This window comes from Symphodus melops (assembly GCF_947650265.1).
Source record: "Symphodus melops genome assembly, chromosome: 8".
In the NCBI taxonomy this organism is placed as follows: Eukaryota; Metazoa; Chordata; class Actinopteri; order Labriformes; family Labridae; genus Symphodus; species Symphodus melops.
The window spans coordinates 12,852,237-12,876,292 of record NC_136698.1 but is presented as its reverse complement, the minus strand read 5'-3'; the positions used below and the strand labels follow the sequence as shown (position 1 = coordinate 12,876,292).

Here is a 24,056-nt window from a genome sequence, read left to right as displayed (position 1 = left end):
GAAATTAATTTTCCAAATAAATAAATTTAGTGTAATAACATGTAACACAGAAAGGTTTCCAACGTAAATGCACTTTTCTCAATATCAGTGGTGAACTTACCTTCCACATTGACATGTGCTGTACTCTGTGAACCTCCCGCCACACAGCGGTACTGTCCTGCATCCATGCCTGCCAAGCCATGTATGGTCAGCTCTGCTCGCTTCCCTTCTCTCCTCATGCTGTATTTGTTGGAGGTCTTCAGAGCTGTGCGACCTTTAAACCAACGCACCACCCTGGGAGAGGGAGTAAACCTACAGCTCAGAGTCACCGAGCTGTTCTCCTTCGCCTTTACATCGTCCAAGTGTTGGGTCACCTGAAGTGGACGCTCTAGATAGCAGAGATGCAAAGCCACTTTATGAGACACTTGTTATAAATAATACATTGATTCACTTACAAACCTTACCCTTTAAAGGATCAAACACAGAATAGATTTCTTTTAAGCATATGTCCAGAAATGTTGGCAGTGTTGTTGGACTTACACATGTACAGCCCTGACAGAGCTTTCAAAGGGGACATATTATGAAAATTCATTTTTACACTGTTTTTGAACATTTATTTCAGTAACATGAGTGTCTATTGACACACAAAACATGAAATTAATCCACCCAGTCCTTTGTTTGTGCTCTGGTTCAGTTTTACCACACAGAGACAAACGCTCCATTGGAAATGTTCTTAGTTTGTGACATCACAAGTTGGATTCTGGTAAGAAAATGCCCTCCCCTCTCCTGGTATCTCCAACAATGGACTCTATCTCCAGCCTAGAGCAAAACTTTTGTGCAGGTCTGCCATTGTTATTGTCTCTACAGAGGAGTGATGTCTACCGGGAAAACTCAGGGCGGGTCATTGCATTTAAAGAGACACACACACCAAAACGGAGCGTTCTGAGAGAGCGTGTTTCAACAGCTCAGATTATTCAACAAACCTTCTCTGGTGCTTGATTCATGTTATATTACAGCACAGATGTTTCATTTTGACCACAGGGGACTGTTTGGAAAGGTGGAAAAAAGGGTATAATATGTCCTCTTTAAGGATGATCTTTTGAGAGCTAAATTCGATCTATCTGCAACGTGGCTTTCAAAAGTTAGAACAATTATTTCTGCACCAACATACAGTGGCACCCATCCAGGATAAACGTAGATGAAAAAAAATTGTAAGATAATGTCAAATGAGATTGGTCTTTTGGTCATCTTTTGCTGATCTTCTGCTGTACATCTTTAACTCGTGTTATTTTCTTTCTCTTTCTTTTCTTTTCACAAAAATACCACCCTGCTATCTTTTATCGGTCAAATGTATCACTCTTCAAGAATCCTTGTAGTTTAAAATGTCAATAAGGGAGGTTTTGGTAGCATGCAGTTAATCACTTCATCTGACACTGACCCTAAGGAATTTTGTTTAACGTAAAAACACATTCTATTCTTCTATTTTTCCCATAGATTTATTTTCTATTCTCAGACCAGGTTTCGTTAACTCACCCTTGACAACAAGCTGAGCAGTGGAACGACTCTTGCCAGCGACAAAGATCACAGGCCCAGACATAGCGCTTTCTGTGAAGGTGAGCAGGAGGCTGTGGAGGGTGCCGTCTCTGTCAATGTTCACTGCTGCGCTGGGTTCCAACACCTCACCATTCAGGGTCCAGCGTGGGGGCCTTCCCGATTTCAGACTGGTCTCCACTTGGAACAGAGCTGGCTCAGGCTCCATCACCTCCACTGAGCTCATTCCTCGCACTATTTTGATAGCCTGCTCTGCATAAACAGCAATAATGCACACTACCAGTACTGACACAGCTCACAGCTTTCAAACATTACAATAGAACACTCTTGATTGACTCTGGACACTACTCCTTAGAAGTCAAGTACTTTAAAAGTGTCGGTACATACATGCCGTCCATAAAACATTGAGACTGATATGGTGACAGTGACAGCATCTTACCCTCCACAAGAAGCTGACAGGAGGTCTTATCATCTCCTGCATCACAGGTGTAGGTGTCCTCATCTGAGGAGCAGATGTCGTCAATGGTGAGCTGCCTGTAGACATCCTGGCAGATCAGCTGATACTTCTTATTGGGCAGGAGTTCCTTCCTGTTCTTGTACCACCTGACCTGAGCATTCGACCGTGACACCTGGCACTCGAGCAGACCCCGGTGGCGATACATGGCTATCTTGACCCTCAGAGGACGCAGTATTTGGACTGGAAGCTCTATAGGAGGGTAAAGTGAGTTGAAATCGCCAGGTGTTTTGATGTATCATAAGTTCATTTGAAATTGGACATAACCTTTATTGTGTCTCACCTCGTACTGTGAGAGTTGCATAGGATGAGACTCGTTCTGCAGTGAATCGGATCTCTCCGGCATGCTGTGGCCTGACTGACTTGAACATCAGGGTGTGAGATTTACCTGCAAACAGATCAAAGAATAATTCTTGTTCCATGTTTTATGGATTAGATTTAAGACTTTAAATGTCCTCTTTATATGTATTTACCGGCTGCACTATGACCCGTCAAAAAAAATAGCTTTTTGGCGAAGTTGAGGGTATTAAAATGCAAGTAGTTTTGGGTATGCATACTTTGTATGCTATAGTTTCTGTAAAGCCTATGTGGCTAATTTCTTACCCTGATGTCTTATTTTAATATTGTCCCCAGGACGAATTCGGCAGTCATCTCTGTACCACCGACCATCCAAGTCTACCTGGTTGACCTCACACACGAAGTTCACAGGCTGACGCTCCACTGTGTCGACATCCTCCAGCTCCTTCACTATGTGGATGTCCCTTGCTGAGAGAGGGAAACCAAACAATTATTTTAAACATTATTAGAGCAGCCTAAGAATGCTTCTATTCAATAGTCCCATAAAGACCTTCTCACAACAATTTGAGTTGTTGTTCCAGACCTTAAGATGATCACATGGATTCATCAGTTACTATGAATACAAACGTAGTCTATTCTGAAGTGTTTGTGGTCCAAACACATGACCAACTGCCACACAAGTAGACCTGTGGCCATAGAAGTAGTGATCTTTTCTACTTTATAATAATAACAATAACTGTATTTATATAGCACCTTTAAAAACACAGGTTTACAAAGTGCTTGAAAACCACCAAAACAAGAACAATCAAACACAAAAAACATAAACAACAGAAAGAACATGGCAAATGTGAAAAACTAAAAAAAACCCACAGACATACAACCCGACCATTACAAGAACCATCATGAAAACCCCGGCAAAACAAGAGCTTTCTGACCTCTGACAGTGAGTCTGCCTGAGGTCTGAATGCCGTTGGCCTCAAAAGAGAAGAGGCCTGTGTCTGCCAGAGCCACCCTCTTCAGTATGAGGGAGTGTTTCTTCCCGTGTGCGCTGATGCTGCAGTTAGGCTTCGACTTTAGCTGCATCCCATCTCTGGTCCACACACCCTCGATGTAGGAAAGGTTCAGGGTCACCTCAAAGGGACAGCTTTCACATTCACACACTTCTACATCCTCCAAGCCCTTCACCACCTGCAGACGGTTCTCTGGCACGCAGAAAAATAATGCATCATGACATAACCAAGAGGTCTTTTCTATTTCAAATACCACCCTAAACATTACAAACTTTTGTTAGAGTAGAACTTACTTGCAGCAGCAACTATTCCTCCAGGTATACTGTCCCCCATGGTTCCAGCTCGTCTCTCAGTTTGATTTGGGGTTGTTGTTGCTTATTGCTGCAATTATCACAGAAAGACTACAACTACTGTATAATGTGACAAACATAAAGGTTATGGTCTGGCACATAAGAAGATAGTTAGGAAATTGTATTGATAACATTCAAAAGCACAGGTTTCAAACCTAGGTCCAAGGTCCCTAGGGGGTGTATGAGACTGTCTCCACAGAGGTTTTAAAAATGAGCTTTGCACATATCAAATATAATCATACTAAAACATTACTGGGAAATGTAGCCTATACAAAGGTCTTTTGGTAAGAACAAGTGTGTAGGCATATTGTGAAAGGATTTTGTTGGTGAACACTATTAAAGGTAAGTTCATTCTTGATAGTTTTCCTGTTGGTCCTGGGGCGGGGGGCTCAACTTCTCAGATTCAAGGAAGGGAGGGCTCCAAGCAATAAAGAATGGGGCCGCTGCTCTAAAGAACACTCCTTCTTTCCATAAAGCCATCATCTTCAAACTTCAGGAATTTTCCGTTTGTGAGCTTCTTTCAGGTGCATCAACAGAGTTCTGTAAATAACTTGTTGCATGCCCTGTGCTAGTTTTGGACAATTTGTGCAGAACCAAATTTCTCTGAGACTAATGAAGATAGAAAACTATAGCTTTGAAAATGGTAACATTGTCAAAATGGATACACATGGCATCAACCTCATACGGTTGATCCCTGTGATGGCATGCCAGTCCTCCACAGTAATGTAGAGCAGAGTAATCTCTTGTCACCTCACTTGGCTGAGCTCAGCCGCACCAATATAGACTCAGCTGTGATGCCAGCTTCCATGCACTGGACTGAGAGGAACGGGTAGAAGACAGATCAGAACTGCCAATTACTGAACTGGTTGATATGATATTTGAAATCTTGAAATGCTTTTCAAAAGCTGGCACCTCCCACTACTCATAGAGGCATTAGGTTGTTTGAGTGAAGAGGGTCAATGAAGCTCCGATTGCCTAGCAGCTTCAATTTCTTCATGTATCACACAACAACACTGAGTTTGCCAATCATTGTCTTACTTGTGTATAATTGACATCCTCTACAACATGCCATGTTAAAAGAAATGATTGAAATAAAAGTATACACATTTTAAATCTGTTGAGCAAAGTGAAAGAAGTGCGACTGAAATATGCAGGAAACTCTATGCAACCTTTTTCATCCCGGATGATCACTGCCGATCATTGAAGGCATGCAAAAACATGACGAGTACAAACAGCAAAATATCACACTGGCACAACTCAACTCACACCAGATCACATGCAGCGATGCACCTACCTTCAAATGACAAAGGTATTTCCTTTAAAAAAAAAGGAAGACATCCTTTTGTTTCATCGATGGCAAATACACAACACCTTGACCAGGACAAAAAGCTTCATTAAAAAAAAAATCCACCATAGCATCCTATCTGTCCGTAGGTCTTGTCTTTGTTTCTCACAAAGCCTTTCAGATTAACAACAAACATTAGCAAAAGGAGAGCATTCCCAAGTTTCACCCAGTCCCCCAAGCAGACAGCCTATGGTGCTTTCCCTTTTTTCCCCCCCTCACTTTGATTGAGGGTAGTGCTGAACAGCTGACATATCTCTCCCCACATACTAACCTCCAAAATAGCCTTCTGTCAGTATGAGCACAAAGATAGCTATGGCTTCAATGATGAGAGGCAACTCATACACAGCATCAATGGAGCAATCAGAAACAATCAAAATATATACAATAGGCTTAGTGTGTTTAATGGTTTTCTGCTGTGCACGAGGGAGAGACACGCTTAATGCCAAACACGTGAAAGCATCTCAGTGAGTGGCGTTATCTATATGAAACATTTAAACACAATTCAATGTATTCGCAGGTTGCTTGGGCAGATATATAAGACCTCTTGACTTAAAATAAGGCAGTCATAGAGGATTTACTTTTTGCATTATATGGCTGATGTATTTAATCACATTCTCTTTACCATATCTTCTGCGTCCTAATACTTAGGTGAAAGAGATCAAAGTCCATACATCTCCAAAGGGAGTTTCCACCACTGCTTCACTTAAAAGGTCACTAAAGATTAATCATAATATCCCATTCACTTGACATCAGAGTAAGTCTCTACTGATGATGCCTGAGCTCTCCATACAAGGGGCCCAGACGTCAAAACAGAAAAAAAAAACATTAAGAGCACACTGCAAACACAGGAGGCAGATAATAATATAAGAGCAGTAGAATGCAAGGGCATCTTCCTTTCTTTAAACCAAATATTATTCACACATAAAAAATGTAAAATGTGTCATCCTGTAATTGTTTATCCAATAGAGAAAGACAAAAGAAAGCCAGCACTAGCCAGCTTTGTGTTCTCCTGAGTTTGACAGACAGCTCCATGTGCTACTAAATCCACTGAGACTTGACAGGATAATCTCTGTGCAGCTCTGATGAGACATAAAAAACAAGTTGTCGTCACTGAGAGGGGAATGACGGCTCATTCATTACAAAGCTCTCTTTAAACAGCTTTCACGGACATTTGAGAAAAAAGAAAAAAAAACTAAGGAGTCCAATAAGTTACACATAAAGACTTTTTTTTTTTACTATTCCCAAAAGAGTTTTTAACTGAAAATGTAATACTGACCCTACTGTCAACTAATGTACAATTTATGTTGTTGTTCAATTTGTTAGTCATTGTGTTGATGTAAATTTGTATACATGTACCAGTACGACTAACTTGCCATGGGACTACAGGAGAAAATTATCCTATGGCTACAATGTGGCATATTTACTTGGTTGATGTTCATTAATGTGCACTGTCCCACTTTAAATACAAATACATAAAATAAACGTCCACAGTAAAAAACGGTCGGCAGATCAACCTGATATCTTGAAATGAAGGGCTTAACGTGTGCAGCACCCAATTGATGGTGCAGAAAGGCTAATAATAGATTGATGTTAGGGCAATGTGAGGATGTGTTGAGTGAATTTAGAACTCGACAAAACAGCTGAACACTCCACTTAAGCCTCTGGATCCTGGTTTGGAAACACTCTCCCTCCTGGGTCAGATTTCCTCTGGTTCAGACTCTCTACACCTGAGAGCAGTTAATAAAGAGGAATATAAAAAAAAGCTCTATGTTTTTTTAAAAAAAAGAAGAAAATCATTACAATAATTGTTTGTTATAGCTGTCGTAAAATTCCAAATGTTGAAATAAAATGAAAAATATTGCCGCCATAAAAACACTTTAGAACATTAGACCTTGTCTTTGCATGCCTAATTACAGCTCAACCTTGAGTCTAAATATTACAGCAACAGGAGTCTGTTAATCAAATCCAGGCCACAATTTGAAAGGACTCTTCTTGCGAGTCCATACCAACATAAAATCCTTCACAAACAGTATAGTGGTGATTTACAACGTTTAAAGGACAGGGTGTTATTTATGTTCTTATCTGTGAAGAACATCTGATTGTGTCCTACTTGGAACTCCTTTTACCATGATCACAAGACAGGAGTTAGCACCTTCTGTTAAAGACCACACAAAATCCTATTTTACGCTTTGGAGCGATGGTCTTCTGCCAAACAAAAAATTAACAACCACACACTGATGTTTTGAACAGGATTTGGCAGTATATTTTCTAACATCAGGCTTTGCACCTTTAAATAAATCAACTTCAACGACAACTATGAAGAACACACACCAGAATAAAAATTGCTATAAAATAAAAAGTGCTATTGGTTTAATGTTCATTTATTTTTATGATGTAGGGAGTAATTAGTAAAGTCACAAGATGGCAATTCACATACATTCTTCAATACATATATAACACCATATACATTTTAGAAAAACTTTATTTTTTTCCTTTCTTCTTTGCATCTTTGCCTTTAACTGGCGCCTCCGCTTCATTTCCTGTGGCAGCTTTAATCCTCTTCTTCCCCAGTGGGGTCTTTGCATACCAATTCTTTAAAAGTCGGAGAAAAAGAATCAACAACTGAATTGTGAACCTTCAAAGTAATTGGACTATAATTCAAGTGTACTTTTAACATGGAAATTGGTAAGTTGATCATACAAAGGCAATGGAAACATTGCAAAATGTTATTTCCTCTCTACCTTGAGGGCTTCTTCTTCTTCCTGAAACACAGGGTCAATCTTTGCTAACGGAGCAACAAACTCGACAGCAGTCAGCGGTCTGTTTGCCTGCTGTAGAATGCGACGCTTCGTGACCACACTCTGTACCACCTTGACCATCTGACCCGGTGTATAGCCATCAGAAATCTTTGAAAGAGAGCCGAGGTCAAGAGCCTTGGTTATCACGCCTCCCTGCTTTAGAATCAGCTGCTTCCACAAGACTGAAAACAGACAGTAATTACAATTTATAATAATTCAATATAAATAAATAGTATATTATATAATCTAATAAAATAAAAGCTCTCATCATTACAGCATTAACAACATACAAATGTTTTCTTAATGTGTCTTTTCTTACTGCATCTTGAGCCGTAGTCTGGTCTCGGGATCAGGATAATTTTGCTGTACATTTTACACAGTGACTTGATATCTGCAGTTCGCGGGTCTTTTGTTGTTCCAACTATCAGAACACGATCCTCCCCTTTGATCAGCTTCAGAGACTTCGGCAGGTCTTTCTTCAAGCGTTTGGGATCCAACTGTGAACACATGCAAAGAGATTTTAAAATGTTCGGGAAATATTTTGAACAAAACGTGAATGTTTTTCAGCTTGTGTCTTGCTTGGTAGTACCTCTTTTTCTTCCTTGGGAACCTTCTTGTAGAACATTCTTTCGGCATCTTCAATCCATATTACAGAAGGTTGCAGCAATCTCGCGACCTATGTGAAGGTTTTGTACATAGTTTCTGGTTGAGCCTAAATAATAGTGTGAGGCACTTCCTCAGTTGTATTTATGTTATACCAAGTTGTTTACAAAATCGTTAACTTCATTATCAGCACTTGGTACAACCTCGGGCTGAGAATATTCACTGTTTTTTGTGATTTTTAAAAAGAAAAAAAAATCATTAAAGGATTGTAAGAGTTAGAATATAGGTTGTTTTAAGTTTTTATGAATGTTTGTTAGAACTATGTTTTTTTTTATTTGAAAGCAGTTCTTAAAGACCTTTGGATTAACCAGTCTCATTTTAAAGTTGGTAAAATGGCAGTGTCATGTTACCTTGAACACCATGTGGAGCATCATAGCGAGGCCACTCTTTCCTGGGTACTTTCCTGCTGTGTTCAGAGGAGACAAATCAAACAGGTTTGCACCTGTCTCTTGGCAGATGGCATGGACCAACATCTTCTTCCCTACACCTGCCGGCCCTGCCAATAGGATGGCCTTTATCAGAGGAGCCTTCTCATGCACCACCTGAGAGCCTGCAGACAGCACACAGCTTACATGTCAAACCACAAATAATGTGTTTTGATGGATTAAAAAAAAAAAAAAAGAAACAAAAATATTCCGACCTAATGGTAAAACTGCGTACAGAGATAAGACCTGCCGAACATCTGACAGTGATGGCATTGGCTCTATGTCATTTTGCCTCAAGGTGGTGCCAAGGTAGTTGAAGTCACCTGGGAAGATAAGGGAACAACTATTACAAAGAACGTTTTTCATCTGCACTTTTATCCACCCAGGAAACTTTAAAACAAATAAATGAATGTGCCAATAAGAAAAAGTTCCTTTTGATTTTGTTGTTGTTGTGACAATCATATACCAGAAGAGGGCAGCACATCACTACCAAACACCTTTGTGTTCTCTTGACTACTCTTGACTATCGGGCTACATTGTGAAAGCTCTGTTCTGTGTTTACAGGTTGATTGCAATAAGTATTAAGGTTAGCATACACAATCATAAGAACACACACACACACACACACATTTATAATACATGTGTAAGTCTCACCCAAGTAATCCTCCATTCTAACATGATTTGCCTTTTTCATCAGGCCTTGCTCCACCAGCTCCTGACACAAAGACTCAAGAGTCCTAGTAGATGTAAATACAGCATTTGTATTAACAAATTAAATCAATATCATACAACTCAACTTTACTGTTTGTGAAAATCAAATTATTTTTGAAAAGAGCATCCTCTGTGTGAACTCACCGATCAGCTGTCAAATCTTTCTCTTTTTTTTTCTTCTTGCCACTCTTAGATCCTTTCTTTTTCTGCAGAGGAAAAAATATATATTCAAGAGTAGACAAAGCTCATGGTGTGGTTAGTTACTGGGGGATTCACAAAATCTTCTTAAGAAAAAAAAAAATTGTAAGTGCTGTTTTTTCCCCTAATGTCAGTCTTAAGACAAAAGTTAGGAAGATTTCATATTCACGAAAAAAGTGCTTATTTATTTTCTGAACTTTCTTTTTGTGTTTTTTCTCAGAAAAAAAAAAAAAAAAAAACATAAGAAGAAATGAGATTCTTGACAGCAAAGTTCTGACATTTCTGTCTAACTTTCTTCTTCACTTTAAAATCACACCACACTTTACCACACCTAAACTTGTTAGCGGACTTGTATTGTTAATTTTAGCCACTTTTGTTTTTGGTGAAAGTCTCCTAAAAGATATGCTGGCAAAAAAGAATGTTGTCACTAAAAAATCCCCAGTTACAATAATGTTGACGAACATGCTTATTATAAAGTATTGAAATAACATCTCAGTCCTTTAGTCAGTAATTTTACAACTATATATGTATATATATATACACACACACATATATATGCATACACATAGGTCTATCATATAGGTATATACGCCTAAGAACATTCTAACTATTTTTTAAGAATCTTCATGAATTTTATCTTAAGAAAATGTTTGTGAATTCAGCCCCTGTGGTCTCTTACTTCATACCTTGGCATTTCCTTTAGTTTTACCACCCTTGTCTTTATCCACAGCTAGTTTCCATTCAGCCAGCTCTTGCCTCATCTGTTCATCTACCTAAGACAAGCAGACCAGAACAAAAAAAATGAGTGCAGCTGCAGGTGGAGCTGTTAGCACTTTTTATTGCTGTTTTCTGCACAAAACTGTGATGTTAATTTAATTGAGTGTGTTGTTAGAACAAATGATGTGCTCTAAAAGTGTTTTATTCTCAATTTAGCACCACCTGTCGTCGAATCTCTGCTTCAATATCCTTCCTCTGTTCTTCCTTGATCAGCTCCACCTCATGTCTCTGGTTGAAGTTTTGTGACTCGTCGCGGGATTTCCAAAAATCTAAGCATGACAAAGAATCCGTTTAGGCTTCTTTTAAGTGAATAAGCAACCACTATAAAGTAGGATATGCTTGTACTTTGACAGAAAACTAAATACAAAAAGCTATTTTGAATGTTTACATTTAAACAGGATACTTGTCAACTAAACATAATGTAGATGTATAATCTAATGTTAGCTCATCTGAATATAAACACACCTGCAAATGTTTTGTTGCCAACTTCCAAGTCTGACAGAAAAGCTGAAGGCAGCATCTTCAACCCTGTTTCTTCTTCCTTAGGAAAGAAGACGCATTGGTAAAGATGTTGTCTAAACAGGTAAAATAATAGATTATATATTTATTTCAGTTACTTCCTCCTCATCCTTCCCCTTGTCCTTCTTTCCCTCCTTCTTTCCATCCTTCCCTTTTGGTTTATTGTTGGAATCCTCCTCATCCTTTGCCGCAATTTCTTCCCTTAACTGAACAAATATGTGCACAACAATACTTATCAGACTGTTTGCCAACTGCAGGAACGTTTATGTAATATAGATCATACTTTCGGTTCAGGCGTGTTTTACCTGCTGAGGGTCTTTTTCAGCAAAAATGAGCAGTGATCCTCCATCCTCCTCATCTGGGTAGTCTGGAAATGATCCTGTAGCGTCACTATTTTAAGTACAAATAAAAAACACAAAGTAAAGAACATAGCAATGATCAAAATTTAATGTGGAAATGCTTTGCTTAAGTCAAAAAACACATAAGTGCCTCTGTGCCACCTTACCGGCATTCAATGAACCACTGTCGGATTTGTTCTTTCATGGTCTTGCTCATATCATGTGCTTCTAGATCTCTTATTTGGTTTGTCACAGCCACAAAAGACTTCAGATAGTCTTCTTCATACTCCTGCTGTTTAGTGCGAGAAAGCTCTACATTGGCCTGGGCAGCGATTTCTTCAGGACTTGGCACCTGATACTTTGGATCCATGACCTATCATGGGTGTGACCAGACATATTTTCTATGTTAGAAATGTACATTCCTTCATTTGTTGTGAACACTTGGTAAGTAATGACAATGTGCAAAATAAGGAAAGTTTATGGGAAATCATCACTGTAATAGATTGAAATATGAACCTGTAGAATGGAACAAGGAAATATGGCATTACAGCTTTCATGGTTGAGTTTCTGATTTTGACAGAGAGCCAAAACAAAGACATGACATATGACTTAAAAAGATGCTTCTTATAAAGCTTATAAAGTCATGGGTATGTTACACAGTGATTGTAAGAGATTTAGCTTTATCATTGATCCATTTTACTCACCATTCCTAGGAAAATCATTTCTTCCTCCCGAGCAATCGCTGCCCTTTTCCTCTGTATGAAGCCTCTCCAAACCTACAGATCACATTTAGCTTAGTCCAACAGTATGAAAGATGACATAAGCAAAACAAAGAGGCAGTAGAAAGAAGGGATAGTGTTGTGTTGATAACAAAGAACCTTTTGAATGCAGACAGCAGCCAACTCAATTTCAGCTGTTCCAGGGTCCTTGGTTCTGTACATCCTGTTCATGTTTCTGCTTTCAACATTCAACTTTGCCCTCTCCCGTCCTTGGCGGGCCCTCTCCAACACCTGAATGATCTTAATAGCCTCCTCCTGACTCATGTCCTTTGCCATCAGAGGCTGTATGGACCATATGGGGACAAAATATTTGTAACAATTTTCTTTTTGAAAGTGAGTGATTAGACATGACAAGATAGGACATAAAACATGTTTTTTTTTCCAGTGAAATGCCATAATTTCCTGCTTTTTATCTGCAATGAACACATTTCTACATAACAAAGTAACATATCTAGAGAAATGCCAAAAATCAAAAGCTAAAAAAATCAGGTAAGGCTTTGACTGTGTGGTAGCTACTGAACTGACATCTGGGATTCCAGCATCCTCCACCAATTTAAGGATCTCTGTCAGCATTGCCTGCCGTTCTTGGAGTTCTTTGTTGCGATCACTAATGAAATAGCGAGGGATAGGGATTTCAAGATCTCTCTGGAGTGAAAAAAAAACACAGAACCAGCATTATGTTAGTGTTAAAGGACTACTCTGATACAGTCAAGACCTCCTAAATTAATTGGTATGATTTAAGTCAAGTCATTACAACAATGCAAGTTAATAACATTAACTACAAGAAAATGCCACTCACAGGTAAAAGCTTTAAATCATGAAGGACATCATCCATGTAATGGTACTCGGAAAACTCTTTGTCCACCATTTCATTCTTCAGCTCTAACACTCTGCCCATCACACCATCAATAGTGGCCCGAATAGCTCTTCTCTTCTGGGGATTGACCACTTGGTCATAGACTTTCTCCAGCTGTCTGAAGATTTGAATGTACCTCACATATAGCATGGCCAGGCGCTGAAAAAAAACGACCCTGTCCTTCTCTGGGCGAGGGGGTTCAGCAGGCAGCTCCTCAGTCAGCAGTCGACTTAACTCTAACTGGGCATCTGCCCACATCTGGTTGTAAGTCCTGGAACAATTTACACATGTGATGAGCTTAGTGACTACACTGATTGGGGAAATGGCACCAAAATAAACAGTGAGCGAGACATGGTGCAGTAGAAATGTATCCTAATTTATGTGTATCAGAGTTAGACTAATATTCTGCGAGTAACTATTGCTGATATATTGCGTGGTTTGTTTTAATGGTTCCAGCTAACGTTGGCTAACAGGCTAAAGGTAAATTTAACGACTTAGCGCTAACAACACACACACACGAAAGGACCTAACAACCGTAAACTGGACGTTCACCAACTTCGTAAAAGTTTACCTTTGCGACATGTGTCTGTCTTCAGATGGAAACCTAAATGCTTTCTAAGTTTTTGTTGAAAAAAACAAGCAAGAACCCAGGTCTAAAACTAAACAAACGTTAGCTATCAAAAATGAGAGCAGCACTTAGTTGACAGTGCCTCGCTCGTTTCTATGGTAACGGTCTTCCGGAAGTGAACTACGTCTATCACTGGAAATGTTGCCAGGAATCTGTTGTTGCAACAACAGTCTATGATCATAACACGCAGAACAGAAGTAATTAATGCAATAATAATCATAACCATAATAATAATAGTCATCAACATCATAATAATGGTCATTGTCGCATAATATTCAGGATGATTGGTAGGCTATTAATATTATTTATATTGCTGTTGTTGTTTATTGTGGGTGTTATCCAAAACACAATATTACAAAAGCAATTGATTTGCTATTTTGGAACAACAGGTGAGAAACCCTATAGTAACGTCCTCTCTTTTAGTTTGATCCTGTCAGAAAGAAACTTCTTTCTAAAACAGTTTCGCATAAAGTGATGTAAGTGCAACAGTGGGCTGTTTAGCTACAATTGCAAGTATATGCTTCAGCAACATGGAAGGTTGATTTCGCGTAAAAACTCGAGCACATGGACAATGACAGAGGAAAATGTATTGCAACTACACATTGTTTGTCATTTCTTGGGGGATTTCTACAAGCAACACCTTCAACGGTAGGCTACACAAACTATTTTAGTGTTTCTGTGTTTTTTTTAAATACACCAAGAAATCTCGTACCCCTTTCTCCTGCAAGCCCCATCGCAATTATAACATTTCTACCCAAAAAAGGGTGGAAAACTGCCGGATGGCTGCTCCTGGAGACGCATTCTGTGCAGCGCTTAGGCGGTCACAAGACTTCAACATCGGTGAACAAACACATCGCAACGCTGACAGGTCAGCTCGAACTTTGAGGCCACAGATTCTTCGCGTTTCTGCTCCCAACATCCAACAAGTTGGTGCATTTGGAAAACTTTGCCCCGTGGTCTTTTAAACTTTTTTTAAACGTTAGTAGGCCTAGGGCTTATTTTGTACTACATACAAAAAAAAACATATGTCGGGAAAGGGATATTTTAGCTTGAAGTTTAATAGTCGAGTTAACATACAACTTGTGATGTTTGGTGCGTAAAGGAGGGGCGCATGCCAAAGTGAGCAAATGCCAAGAGAAAAAATTGCACCAAAGATGTCAACATTGCTTTACCACCCACTCGAAATCGATTGTATTACCTTCAAGAAGGTGGCTGTTCGTATAAATATGGACGCATTATTTGAAGAAAGAAGGTGGTGAGCAGAATCTGCTGGCTCTCTCTCTCTCTCTCTCTCTCTCTCTCTCTCTCTCTCTCTCTCTCTCTCTCTCTCTCTCTCTCTCTCTCTCTCTCTCTCTCTCTCTCTCTCTCTCTTCTCTCGGGACCGCAGACAACGCCTGGCAGAATTTGCTGAAGACATCTCTGTCCCCTTTCAGGACATAACTATATTTAACTTCTATACGAGTAAGTCTGAAGTTAATACAACTTTATATTTGTACTCGTAAATTATACTGGAGATATTACAGCAGCTGCGTAAAGTGGATGCACCACACTACAGTATGTCCTACGATTGATTCAGCTTTTAGAGCTTGTGTATTTTTTTTACAGGGAATGCTTTTGAGTCATTTTGTGAATGTGAAAAATCTCATATTGCAAATTCTGCTCATACAGCTGCTTATTAAGCCTGGTGCAAAGTGTATGGCTATCTTTTTGTCTGACAGATTCTCCCAAAACAAATACTGGAATGATTCAACAGAAACTCTTCGTTTTTTTTGTTTTTTGTTTTTTTTGTTTTTTCAGAAAGTGAAGTCATGCAGGTGGAGAGGAAATGGCACATGCTCTTGTCTATCTTCTTTCTGCTCATCACCTCAGGCCAGTGTATGGACAGTAAGGACGTGAAGCAGAAAGAAAGAAGGACCCTGTTGGATCTTATCTTACAGGTTATCAGAGACAGCCAGCACCGGGACAAAGGTATCTCTAGGCGCTGTAGCAGTGGACTCCTCACTTCAGCCCAAGACATGAAGTTCTCCTCCCGGGAAAAGCCTTTCTATGTTCCTAGGCTGGATAACAGTAAACTCATAGGTAAGCTGATAATATTTATTTTTAGGTCCTAATCATGAAAGCATAATCCCCATTTCTCCGGTTGAGACAGCTGTCATCTGTCTGGTATGAGCTGTACACCTTATTAATGAGCCTTTTTTTTAGTTGGCTGTATTAAACATAGCATGTTACTCAAAGTTATATTGAATGGAAAGTTGGAATGTCTGTTTAAGTACACTTAAAAGACATGACAAAGTCTCCAGGTATTTCTGTTCTCAGATGTCCAACTTATTGAAGGGGATTCTTTTTATGCATTTAATAGAGGTAGACTTTTTCTGTGTAGGAAAAAAAGGAGTTCATGACTTTTATAAAATATATTATTGTTATTATTAGCAACACTTTTTCCCGAGATGTCTCAAACATACAGTTTCTCTCCTTCAATCAAACTGTAAATGACTGATGAACACAGATGTAGAGTGCATGTAGGAGGAGCTTCATGCTACATTTTTGAATGATTCATTCAGTGTGATTCATAGTGGAATCTAAAGCATGAATGATTGTTAAAAACACACATAAAGACATCTCAACAAATGATACATCATACAAGATTAGCTGTGTCGTGTTTCATTGATGATACGTGAAGCCAACACTGTTTTGTGCTGTTTGTGGAGTGATGAGGACAGGTAAACTTGACATGTAATCAATTGAAATGTAAAGCTGTCCGGGTCACATTGCTGTAGAGAATCCAAATCTTACTTGAACAGCTCAGTTATTTTTCTCCCCTAAAAGGATTTTTTGGCAATTTTCCTCGTGTAAATGGATGTTGACCATTATCAAACATGTAAGAATGTACTTTTATCACTTCAACGAAAGCATTATGTCTCAACTAGGATTAATTGATGTATTACAATAATCTTGGATGAACATCTCTTTAATTATTTCAGATCCAAGGAAAAAGTTGTACAATCATTAAAAAATGTCCAGAAAATGTTTTCAGTGTGAGAAACTTAGAAACATAGAGTTCATCTGGGATTCAGTTAATTTAGTGCCATGAGAGCAACATGTTTTGTTCATCTACAAGGTCAAATTGTACTCTTTAACGTCACTATCAATCAGATCATGTTTTGGAGACATTGCCCAGGCCTTGCAAAGCTCAAAGTCTGGGACCAGGCTTATGGAATTGGAAAAGTACCTTTCTCAGACCACTGGTTGGGTGGAATTTATCTTCTGAGGTTATTAAAAGCAGCATATTAGCAACTGGTGCGTGTGACACTATACCAAGGATTCATTTTTGGAACCCAATGATGATGGAGGAGAAACATCTATACCTGCAAATGTGTGATCCTCAAACATCTTTGCATGCGTCTGAAATATTTTGGCAATGTCACCAGGGGACATGACATTGGCGGATAGATTTGTTTACAGATGGTTTTATCAGTAACGCTCTATTTTTCTCACGTGTTGCACAATTATTAGGCTTAAACATCAACAGATGTAGACTTTTTTTATATAATTTGTTGACATGCATCTATTAAAGCACAAAGAAATATAGTAGTCAGCCTTTAAGCCGCCAAACCACACCAGCTGACTTTGTGTAATCCATTCTGCCATTGTACTCTTTACATCTGGGTCTTGGCTTAAAGACAGAGTTGGCTCCAACACATCATAAACCATTTTAGAACTGTCAAATGTGTGTAACTATTAACAAGAATGAAAGGGGTGGTTTGTTTAAGCATTAAACTGGCAGTGGTCCTACAGTTATATTGCTACAAGCTCCTGAGTTGGGGGACGAATGTGATAGGAGCCCAGTAACTACTACCATGGACTTATTCTGATGAGCATTAAGCTCAAATACAATAATCTCTTTAGCCTGTTAGCATGGCTAAAGAAACCTACATGGATGGTGTGAGTATGAAATACCTACAATGGTACCACCAGATCTTTTAGAGAACAATGAACACATGTAGAGATTTATCACAGAAATAATGCATAAAATGTTTCCGTTAACAAACTCGATTCATGTTTAATAATGTTAATTTGTAATGCTTCAGTTTGAATTTTGGTTAGATAGCATGCATGGGTGCAAGAATCAGATATTTTTCATATTACATTTTACAATATAATATATTACATACATGTATTATTTTAAGTTGTGATACTAAGATGACTGTTGTTTAGCAGGCTAACAATGTTTTTTTCTTTTTCAGAAATTTTTCCTAGAGATGTAAACATGAAAGACAAATTCATTCAGCATTTCACAGGTAAGAAAATGCCATAAGTTCAAATCTCTGCCTCGTTTTTCTTAAAATGTGTAGAACTATTATACCAAGAATATATCTTTTAGAGTATAGTTGGCCATTAATTCTTAGTTTTTCCCTCTTGAGATAATACTTCTTCCAAGTCAGCACACAGTATGATTAAGGCCTACAAAGCTTTGTGAACATGGGCTCTGCTGTGGGTCAGGATAGGGTTGCTGGCTTAGCTGTATGGTCAGGCTTCAGGGAAATTGCTCATGGTCTAAAGGCGACAGAATTAAGTTGAAGGCAGTGCAGGGTTAAGCTGATTATTTGTCTCAGGACCTATGACTGGACTTCATTATTGGTGTGAAAATCTGCAAGTTTAAATGTTTGTTAAAAAAAACTCTGAGGTGATTACAGACTTAGTTCACTGTTAAGTCCTGTTCCACACCGACTCTGTAACCATGTGCTGTTCACTTTCACTTTGTAATGTTGTTTTCTCTTGATAACTCATACAATCGCAAAGGCTTTAGGCATGTCTGAGAGCAAGATGGAGAGAAGAAAGATAATTAAGCAAAATAAATCTGTTTCATCTTGCCTGATTCTACCTTTTTCCATCAAGCAGGACCAGTGAAGTTCTCATCGGAGTGCAGAACTCACTTTCATAGACTTTATCACAACACGAGGGATTGCTCGAGACCAGCATGTATGTATTCCATTTTATTCCTCCATGTTTCTCTTTTTATCCTTTGCTTAGAGTTTGTTGTGCCATAATTATGCCCAAGATAAATGTGTCCCAGACCCCAAATCTTCTGTTTTCTATTAGCTTCTTGCTGTGAGGGCTTTCTGTAACCATGAGAAAACAATTCCTGGAGTGTCAACGGCTTTTGATATTTCAATTCACAGAACAGAGACTTTGTTCCGTTTGTTCTTTTTGTTTAAGGTGGGCGGGGCTTAACATACATACTTCCACATTTCAAACAGGGTTTAACAACATTTCAGCAAAATCAAATGAAAAATTGCTTTTTGTCAATCCGATTTGATCCGAGCACAAACATTGTTTGCTAATCTTGATAGACTTCTTTTCAAACTGGAACTTTCTTCATTAAATACTCTGAAAGAAATTATTTAAGGTCACAGAAAGAAAGAAACAAATTCTTGAAAGTCAAAATCATGAAGATCTCTTGTTCTTTCTTCAGTCTTATGGCAATAAGCATTAGTTGTGTTTCTTTGGATTTGCACTTTAATTAGGGTTTACTATGATAGACATCGTTCTTTCCTGGGTATGTTCAGACACATATGAACACTGTGTAGAGAATCATATTCATTCAAATCACCTTTCTGCAGTTTTCCTGCACAGCAAATTGATAATCATCACACTGACTTACTGGTTTAATCAAACCGGACAAGCTTTGGCTGCTGCAAATCCAAAGAATCAGCGTCAAAGGTTTTTTCAGCACTGATGTTAGTCAGCCGACTGCTTCTGGCTTGTTTCTCTTCTCATCTAACCACTGCAACAATACACACTTGTTATTTTTCTCTTAATGTTGATTAGACACCCTGCCAATGCAATAATTATGCAGTGAGACAAAGGATGAATAAACATCACTATAACTCATTCATACAAACATATAGATTTAACTTTCCATTATGGAAAAGTATTTTAATTTTGCATTATTGTACTTTACTAAAATGTATTGTGTTTTTTGTCAATTTGGCATCTGATCTTTTAAAAGAGAGATGTGTCAAACCCTGAAGAGGTTGGATATTTCTTTGAGGTCAAAGAAGCTCTACCAAATGGTGGTGTCCCCTTATCAGTTTTTTGACTTTATCCAGAATTCCATATTTTAGATTATGAAAAATAAATTACATTTGTTCAGCAGAATACCCCTCTGGTAAGTTCACATTTGGAAATTAGAGATATGACGTCAAGGAGGCGTCAGAGAGTGATACCAGACGATGCGCCCCTGATGCAGATGAATATCTGTTTTGCTTGACTTTCCTTTGTTGTGGACAGTGTTTTTGTGCTGTGATGCAGTCAAGTGAGCATTAAGGCCGACTAAAAGCAATGAATTATAGTTGTGTTGTAATAGTAGGAAGTTTAGCTTGAACCAGATGGGGATGCATGGAGGACAGAAACAGAAGGCAGACAGCTAACAGTTAGACTGGATTTATCTTTTTCTATCGGGTCAGGATGACGTGTGTATTATCGTAGGCAATACATACGGTTCATCTTTCATGTTCATTTTACTGATGGTGGTATTAACAAACTGGCTACTTGTGAACTCCACATGCAGAGCTGAGCTGTTACAGGAGCACTGCAGCTTGATACATTCAGTCAGGAGATAGCTTATTGTGACTCCTGTCACATCAGTCCTGTGACTTATTTCATTTTTAATGATCTGAACATTTCCTTAAATCGTACCTTTGAGTTCCTTTAAACACATTGTGGATAAAAGCTTTTGCAGTAAATCCACATTATTTTATAATATTTAAAAAATACTTAAATTGTATTATATTTTGTTGCAAAAACGATGTCTTGGGTTAAATTGTTTTCCAATATTTGATGAAATGGCAGGTTATAACATATGTACTCTTATTATGTTTTTGTCCTTTTTTTGCAGATTACAAAAGATGTGCAAGATTGCTAACACGGTTAGCAATGAGTCCACTCTGCATGCAATCATAGATAATGCATGTAAGTAAAAGTTTTTTGTTTGTTTGTTTTTTACTTGTCGTTTAGTCCAATTATACAATTACACTAGCTCCTTATGAATGCACTTTACCTCTAATGATATCCTTTTATCTTGAAGGGATATCTATTCTTGGTTGCTTATGGACTTATCTGTTGTTTGTACAGTATGCCTGCTCTTAAACTGGATGTAACTGAAGCTCATATAACCAGAAACATACCTGTTGCACATCTGTTCAAAGGATATTTTGCTTCTTTGTGTTGGACATGTTGAAACATTTGACTGTCAGAGAGACACTCTTAAGTCTTTAATCTTGATTTCATGTTTTATTTGAGTTTGGTTTTGGTTGGCTGAAGCACACAAATCTATTTCCTCACAATCAGGACTTTTTTCAACATTTTACTCATATTGTGAAGAAATGTGGAAGACGAATGTAGCATGTGTTCAGTAAATCTAGCTCACAGATGCCTTACTGAAAGAGCATCAAAGAAGAATAACTGCAAGCTGCAACGATCAGTGGCCAAGCAGAATGTTCACTTTTTGTTGTTGTTGTTCTTTTTTGATCGGAAAGAAGACATGATGGGGTTTTTTTAGTGAATGATTCCCTTAGGTCATCAGTATTTGAAAAAAATCCTACATGTAAACTGAAGAACAGATGCAGATAATTTGAGAGTTAATAATACTAAACTACTTTTACATACTGAGCACAGCTGGTTTGGTGATATTGAGCATGTGAACTTGATTATCAACATCACCTTGAAGTTATTGACTGTCATTACACGAGCTGGAGTTGAAAGGGAGTTTTCAACGCACCTGCTTATTTTGGTGTTGCATGAGAACAAAGAAGAAAGGAAGGAACAAATGAAACAAAAGCTGTATTAGCAAGCATCCCGCTTGGAATAATGTATTCGGTAGATTGCAACTTTAAGGGGTGCTACATATATGTCTATGATCCAATTTTGGTACAGTGTTGTGTATCATATAAACACTTAGATATTGCTGGTTCCATTCTTAGGATCCTTTTGGGGGGGAAAATGCCTGTGAAGATAACACAAATATAACGTCTCTGTTACTGTTTTTGCAAATGTAACCATGGAAATTATCTAGGGCGGAGCTGGTGTAGAATTTTTGGAAAAGGTGAAAAATTCATATTTTCCCAGAGTCAAAACTGGAGTATTTTTTGTTGTCTGATGTCTTCATAAAAACTCTAAACCCCAAAGATATTTAGCTCATTGTAATGTAAAACAGAAATCTGGTGAGGAATGTTGTGTTGATTGATGAAGTGTTTTTCAACTTGAGTCATATCTTGGTGTGAGTCAGGGAGCTGTCAGTGTTTGGCCAGACATAAAGGTGCAAACTCCATCACATTCTTTGGATAGTCATGTAAGAAAAGATGCAACATATGGCTTAGAATACTGTTGGTATACACATACACATTTTCACATTCTAACACACTCTACCTAAACAGCCATTCTCAAGACAAAGGCTGAGTGAGACTACCGTCAGTCCTTTAAAGTCGAACATAGTCATAGCCATCCCCTTTGTTAAAGTGATTTTCAGTGACAGCAGGTCTGATGCAATCATTTCCGTCCAATCCTACATGTGCTTGCCTTGAACCCAGTTAGGTATGTGTGGTGAGTGATTGCTGCAAGAAAGTTAATCTACACAAGTGGCCATTTCAGTTCATTTGAGTTTTTCGTGGTATAGGACTTCTGCTGATGATCAAATTAAAGCCGCTGACACATCTTCAGGTATTCAGCTTATCAAGTGAACTAGATAATAAGATCCTGTCTGCTCAGTTCTGAGAAATATGCCGAATGTATATCATAACCGGAGAGCTTTTTAAGGGTTACTAAGTGATTCATTGTTCATGATCTTTTTTGAATGAGCTAAGAAGTATCACCAAGGAACAGCTGTAATAGCAGGGCAGCTAATGAGCCAAGAAGCTGACAACACTACTTCACGAAGACTGCTGTCAAGATATGTCTTTGCCAAGACTGGTCAGAATTATTTTTCCTTAAAATGGTGCTTGTAAAAGCCTGCGGAAACTGGACATATTTACCTCTAATAAGAAGTTGTTTTTTTTCTAATTTCATTTCAGGACCCAAAATATTGGAAGAGGGATCAATGTGTTTTCAAGGAAGTGCCTTCACATCCACAGCAGTCATATGAACATTGTTGTGTTTATAGTCTTTCTATTTTTGTTGTCATTTCACAAAATGCCAATAGTCTTTTTTTTTTTAAATGTTTTTTTTTTTTTTTCCAGTGTACCATATGTACCATATATTTGTAAGGAAAAACATTAACTTAATATTAAATACACCTATTTATTGAAAGGATATGTAAATAATAATTGGTTATTAAAGTTATATCTGATGGAAAGAACGTTTTTTATTATTGTTATTATTATTGTTTTTCTCCTTCGATATGAATTCCCCTCCCACTGTTGGTCTGAATGATTTGTCACGTTCTGTCGTTGTCTGCATTCAATTTTATTTGGCACTTGAGTGATTGCTGACAATGAGAACATATGTAATGACTACAGTGGTGATGATGCACTGCAGTATTGAACAATAAAGCATATTGAAGCACAGTATATTTTGGTATTATTGAAGATGAGAGGAAATATAAAGAAGATTCAGGGTTGGATTATCCCAGCTGAGGCCGGCAGTGTCATGGCTGTGACTGCATGAGGAACTCAGGGGAGTTGACTGCTTTTATTGTTAAAAAAACCCAATGTGTGGTTGAGTCTCGACACAGTTGTCTTGTTCTTTAGTGTCAAGTAAAACTGTAAACAACACTGAACATAATGGATTTAATTATGAACTTCCCCTTGGAATTCTCTCATCCTTCTTTTTCTGGCTCCTTCCAGCTCCTTGTTCAAGTCCACCCCCTCACACCCTTTGCATTTTTATCACACGTTCAATCACAGCTGTTAGACATCTTGTACTCAATTCAAGATCAACTTAACCAAATATATTTAAGAAAGAGAATGTAAAAAACTGTGGAGACAATTAAACTGTGACGCTATATTTCAATGTCACTGGATAATCCAAATTTTATTTATTCTTGAAACAATTCTTTTTGCCTTTAAGAAGGCTTTGCAAATTGCTGTGTCAAAGAGCATTTTTTCTTTCTTTCTTTCTTTTTTTTTTTTCATACACAGTTTAGGAGGCAAACTTGCTCTTGACCAGTATAATCCAATTAATGTAGTGTGCCTGGTATTACAGCCCTTGAGATGCAGTCTCAGTAAAATGGCGGAAATCTGACACACTGTCAGATAGGCGGATGTCAAACTTGACTTTTCTTAGTGCCAAATTAAAAAAAAGTATTTTCTCACTGCTGATCCTG

The 24,056-nt window shown here is 38.2% G+C and overlaps 3 protein-coding genes across 14 annotated transcripts in view; 1 reads left to right on the top strand and 2 right to left on the bottom strand.

The window, feature by feature from the left end:
- Positions 1 to 5,230, bottom strand: part of obscna (obscurin, cytoskeletal calmodulin and titin-interacting RhoGEF a) — a 42,078-nt gene extending 36,848 nt beyond the window's left edge. For 8 of the 10 annotated variants that reach the window (XM_079350614.1, XM_079350620.1, XM_079350619.1 and 5 more), the window contains exons 1-8: positions 4,996 to 5,230; positions 3,645 to 3,732; positions 3,277 to 3,543; positions 2,648 to 2,809; positions 2,328 to 2,432; positions 1,970 to 2,236; positions 1,513 to 1,782; positions 101 to 367 (exon numbers count right to left, since the gene is read on the bottom strand). In XM_079350614.1, the coding sequence (XP_079206740.1) occupies positions 101 to 367; positions 1,513 to 1,782; positions 1,970 to 2,236; positions 2,328 to 2,432; positions 2,648 to 2,809; positions 3,277 to 3,543; positions 3,645 to 3,684 (1,378 nt within the window). In that variant the 5' untranslated portion in view covers positions 3,685 to 3,732; positions 4,996 to 5,230. Of the gene's footprint in view, positions 1 to 100; positions 368 to 1,512; positions 1,783 to 1,969; positions 2,237 to 2,327; positions 2,433 to 2,647; positions 2,810 to 3,276; positions 3,544 to 3,644; positions 3,762 to 4,995 lie in introns of all 10 variants that reach the window. The other 2 variants (XM_079350617.1, XM_079350616.1) reach the window with 2 other exon arrangements.
- A 2,181-nt stretch (positions 5,231 to 7,411) lies between these two features.
- Positions 7,412 to 13,854, bottom strand: LOC306828267 (dynein regulatory complex protein 11). Of its 2 annotated transcripts, XM_079350624.1 has the most exons (19): positions 13,682 to 13,854; positions 13,054 to 13,381; positions 12,780 to 12,899; positions 12,354 to 12,536; positions 12,180 to 12,251; positions 11,643 to 11,848; positions 11,443 to 11,527; positions 11,236 to 11,343; positions 11,084 to 11,159; positions 10,781 to 10,887; positions 10,528 to 10,614; positions 9,788 to 9,849; positions 9,587 to 9,669; positions 9,148 to 9,255; positions 8,858 to 9,057; positions 8,434 to 8,520; positions 8,164 to 8,341; positions 7,788 to 8,026; positions 7,412 to 7,638 (listed from the first exon to the last, which is right to left on the bottom strand). In XM_079350624.1, exons 1-19 carry the CDS (start codon positions 13,690 to 13,692, stop codon positions 7,528 to 7,530), a joined length of 2,451 nt encoding a protein of 816 aa, XP_079206750.1. In that variant the 5' UTR covers positions 13,693 to 13,854; the 3' UTR covers positions 7,412 to 7,527. The 2 variants fall into 2 exon arrangements, with proteins under 2 accessions (XP_079206750.1, XP_079206751.1); XM_079350625.1 differs by lacking the exon at positions 8,434 to 8,520.
- alkal1 (ALK and LTK ligand 1) lies at positions 13,846 to 23,571 on the top strand. 2 transcript variants are annotated; one of them, XM_079350630.1, is made up of 6 exons: positions 13,846 to 14,025; positions 15,536 to 15,817; positions 17,983 to 18,036; positions 18,638 to 18,718; positions 20,637 to 20,710; positions 22,807 to 23,571. In XM_079350630.1, exons 1-5 carry the CDS (start codon positions 14,019 to 14,021, stop codon positions 20,699 to 20,701), a joined length of 489 nt encoding a protein of 162 aa, XP_079206756.1. In that variant the 5' UTR covers positions 13,846 to 14,018; the 3' UTR covers positions 20,702 to 20,710; positions 22,807 to 23,571. The 2 variants fall into 2 exon arrangements, with proteins under 2 accessions (XP_079206756.1, XP_079206755.1); XM_079350629.1 differs by having other exon boundaries at positions 18,635 to 18,718.
- The last annotated feature ends 485 nt before the right edge of the window (positions 23,572 to 24,056 follow it).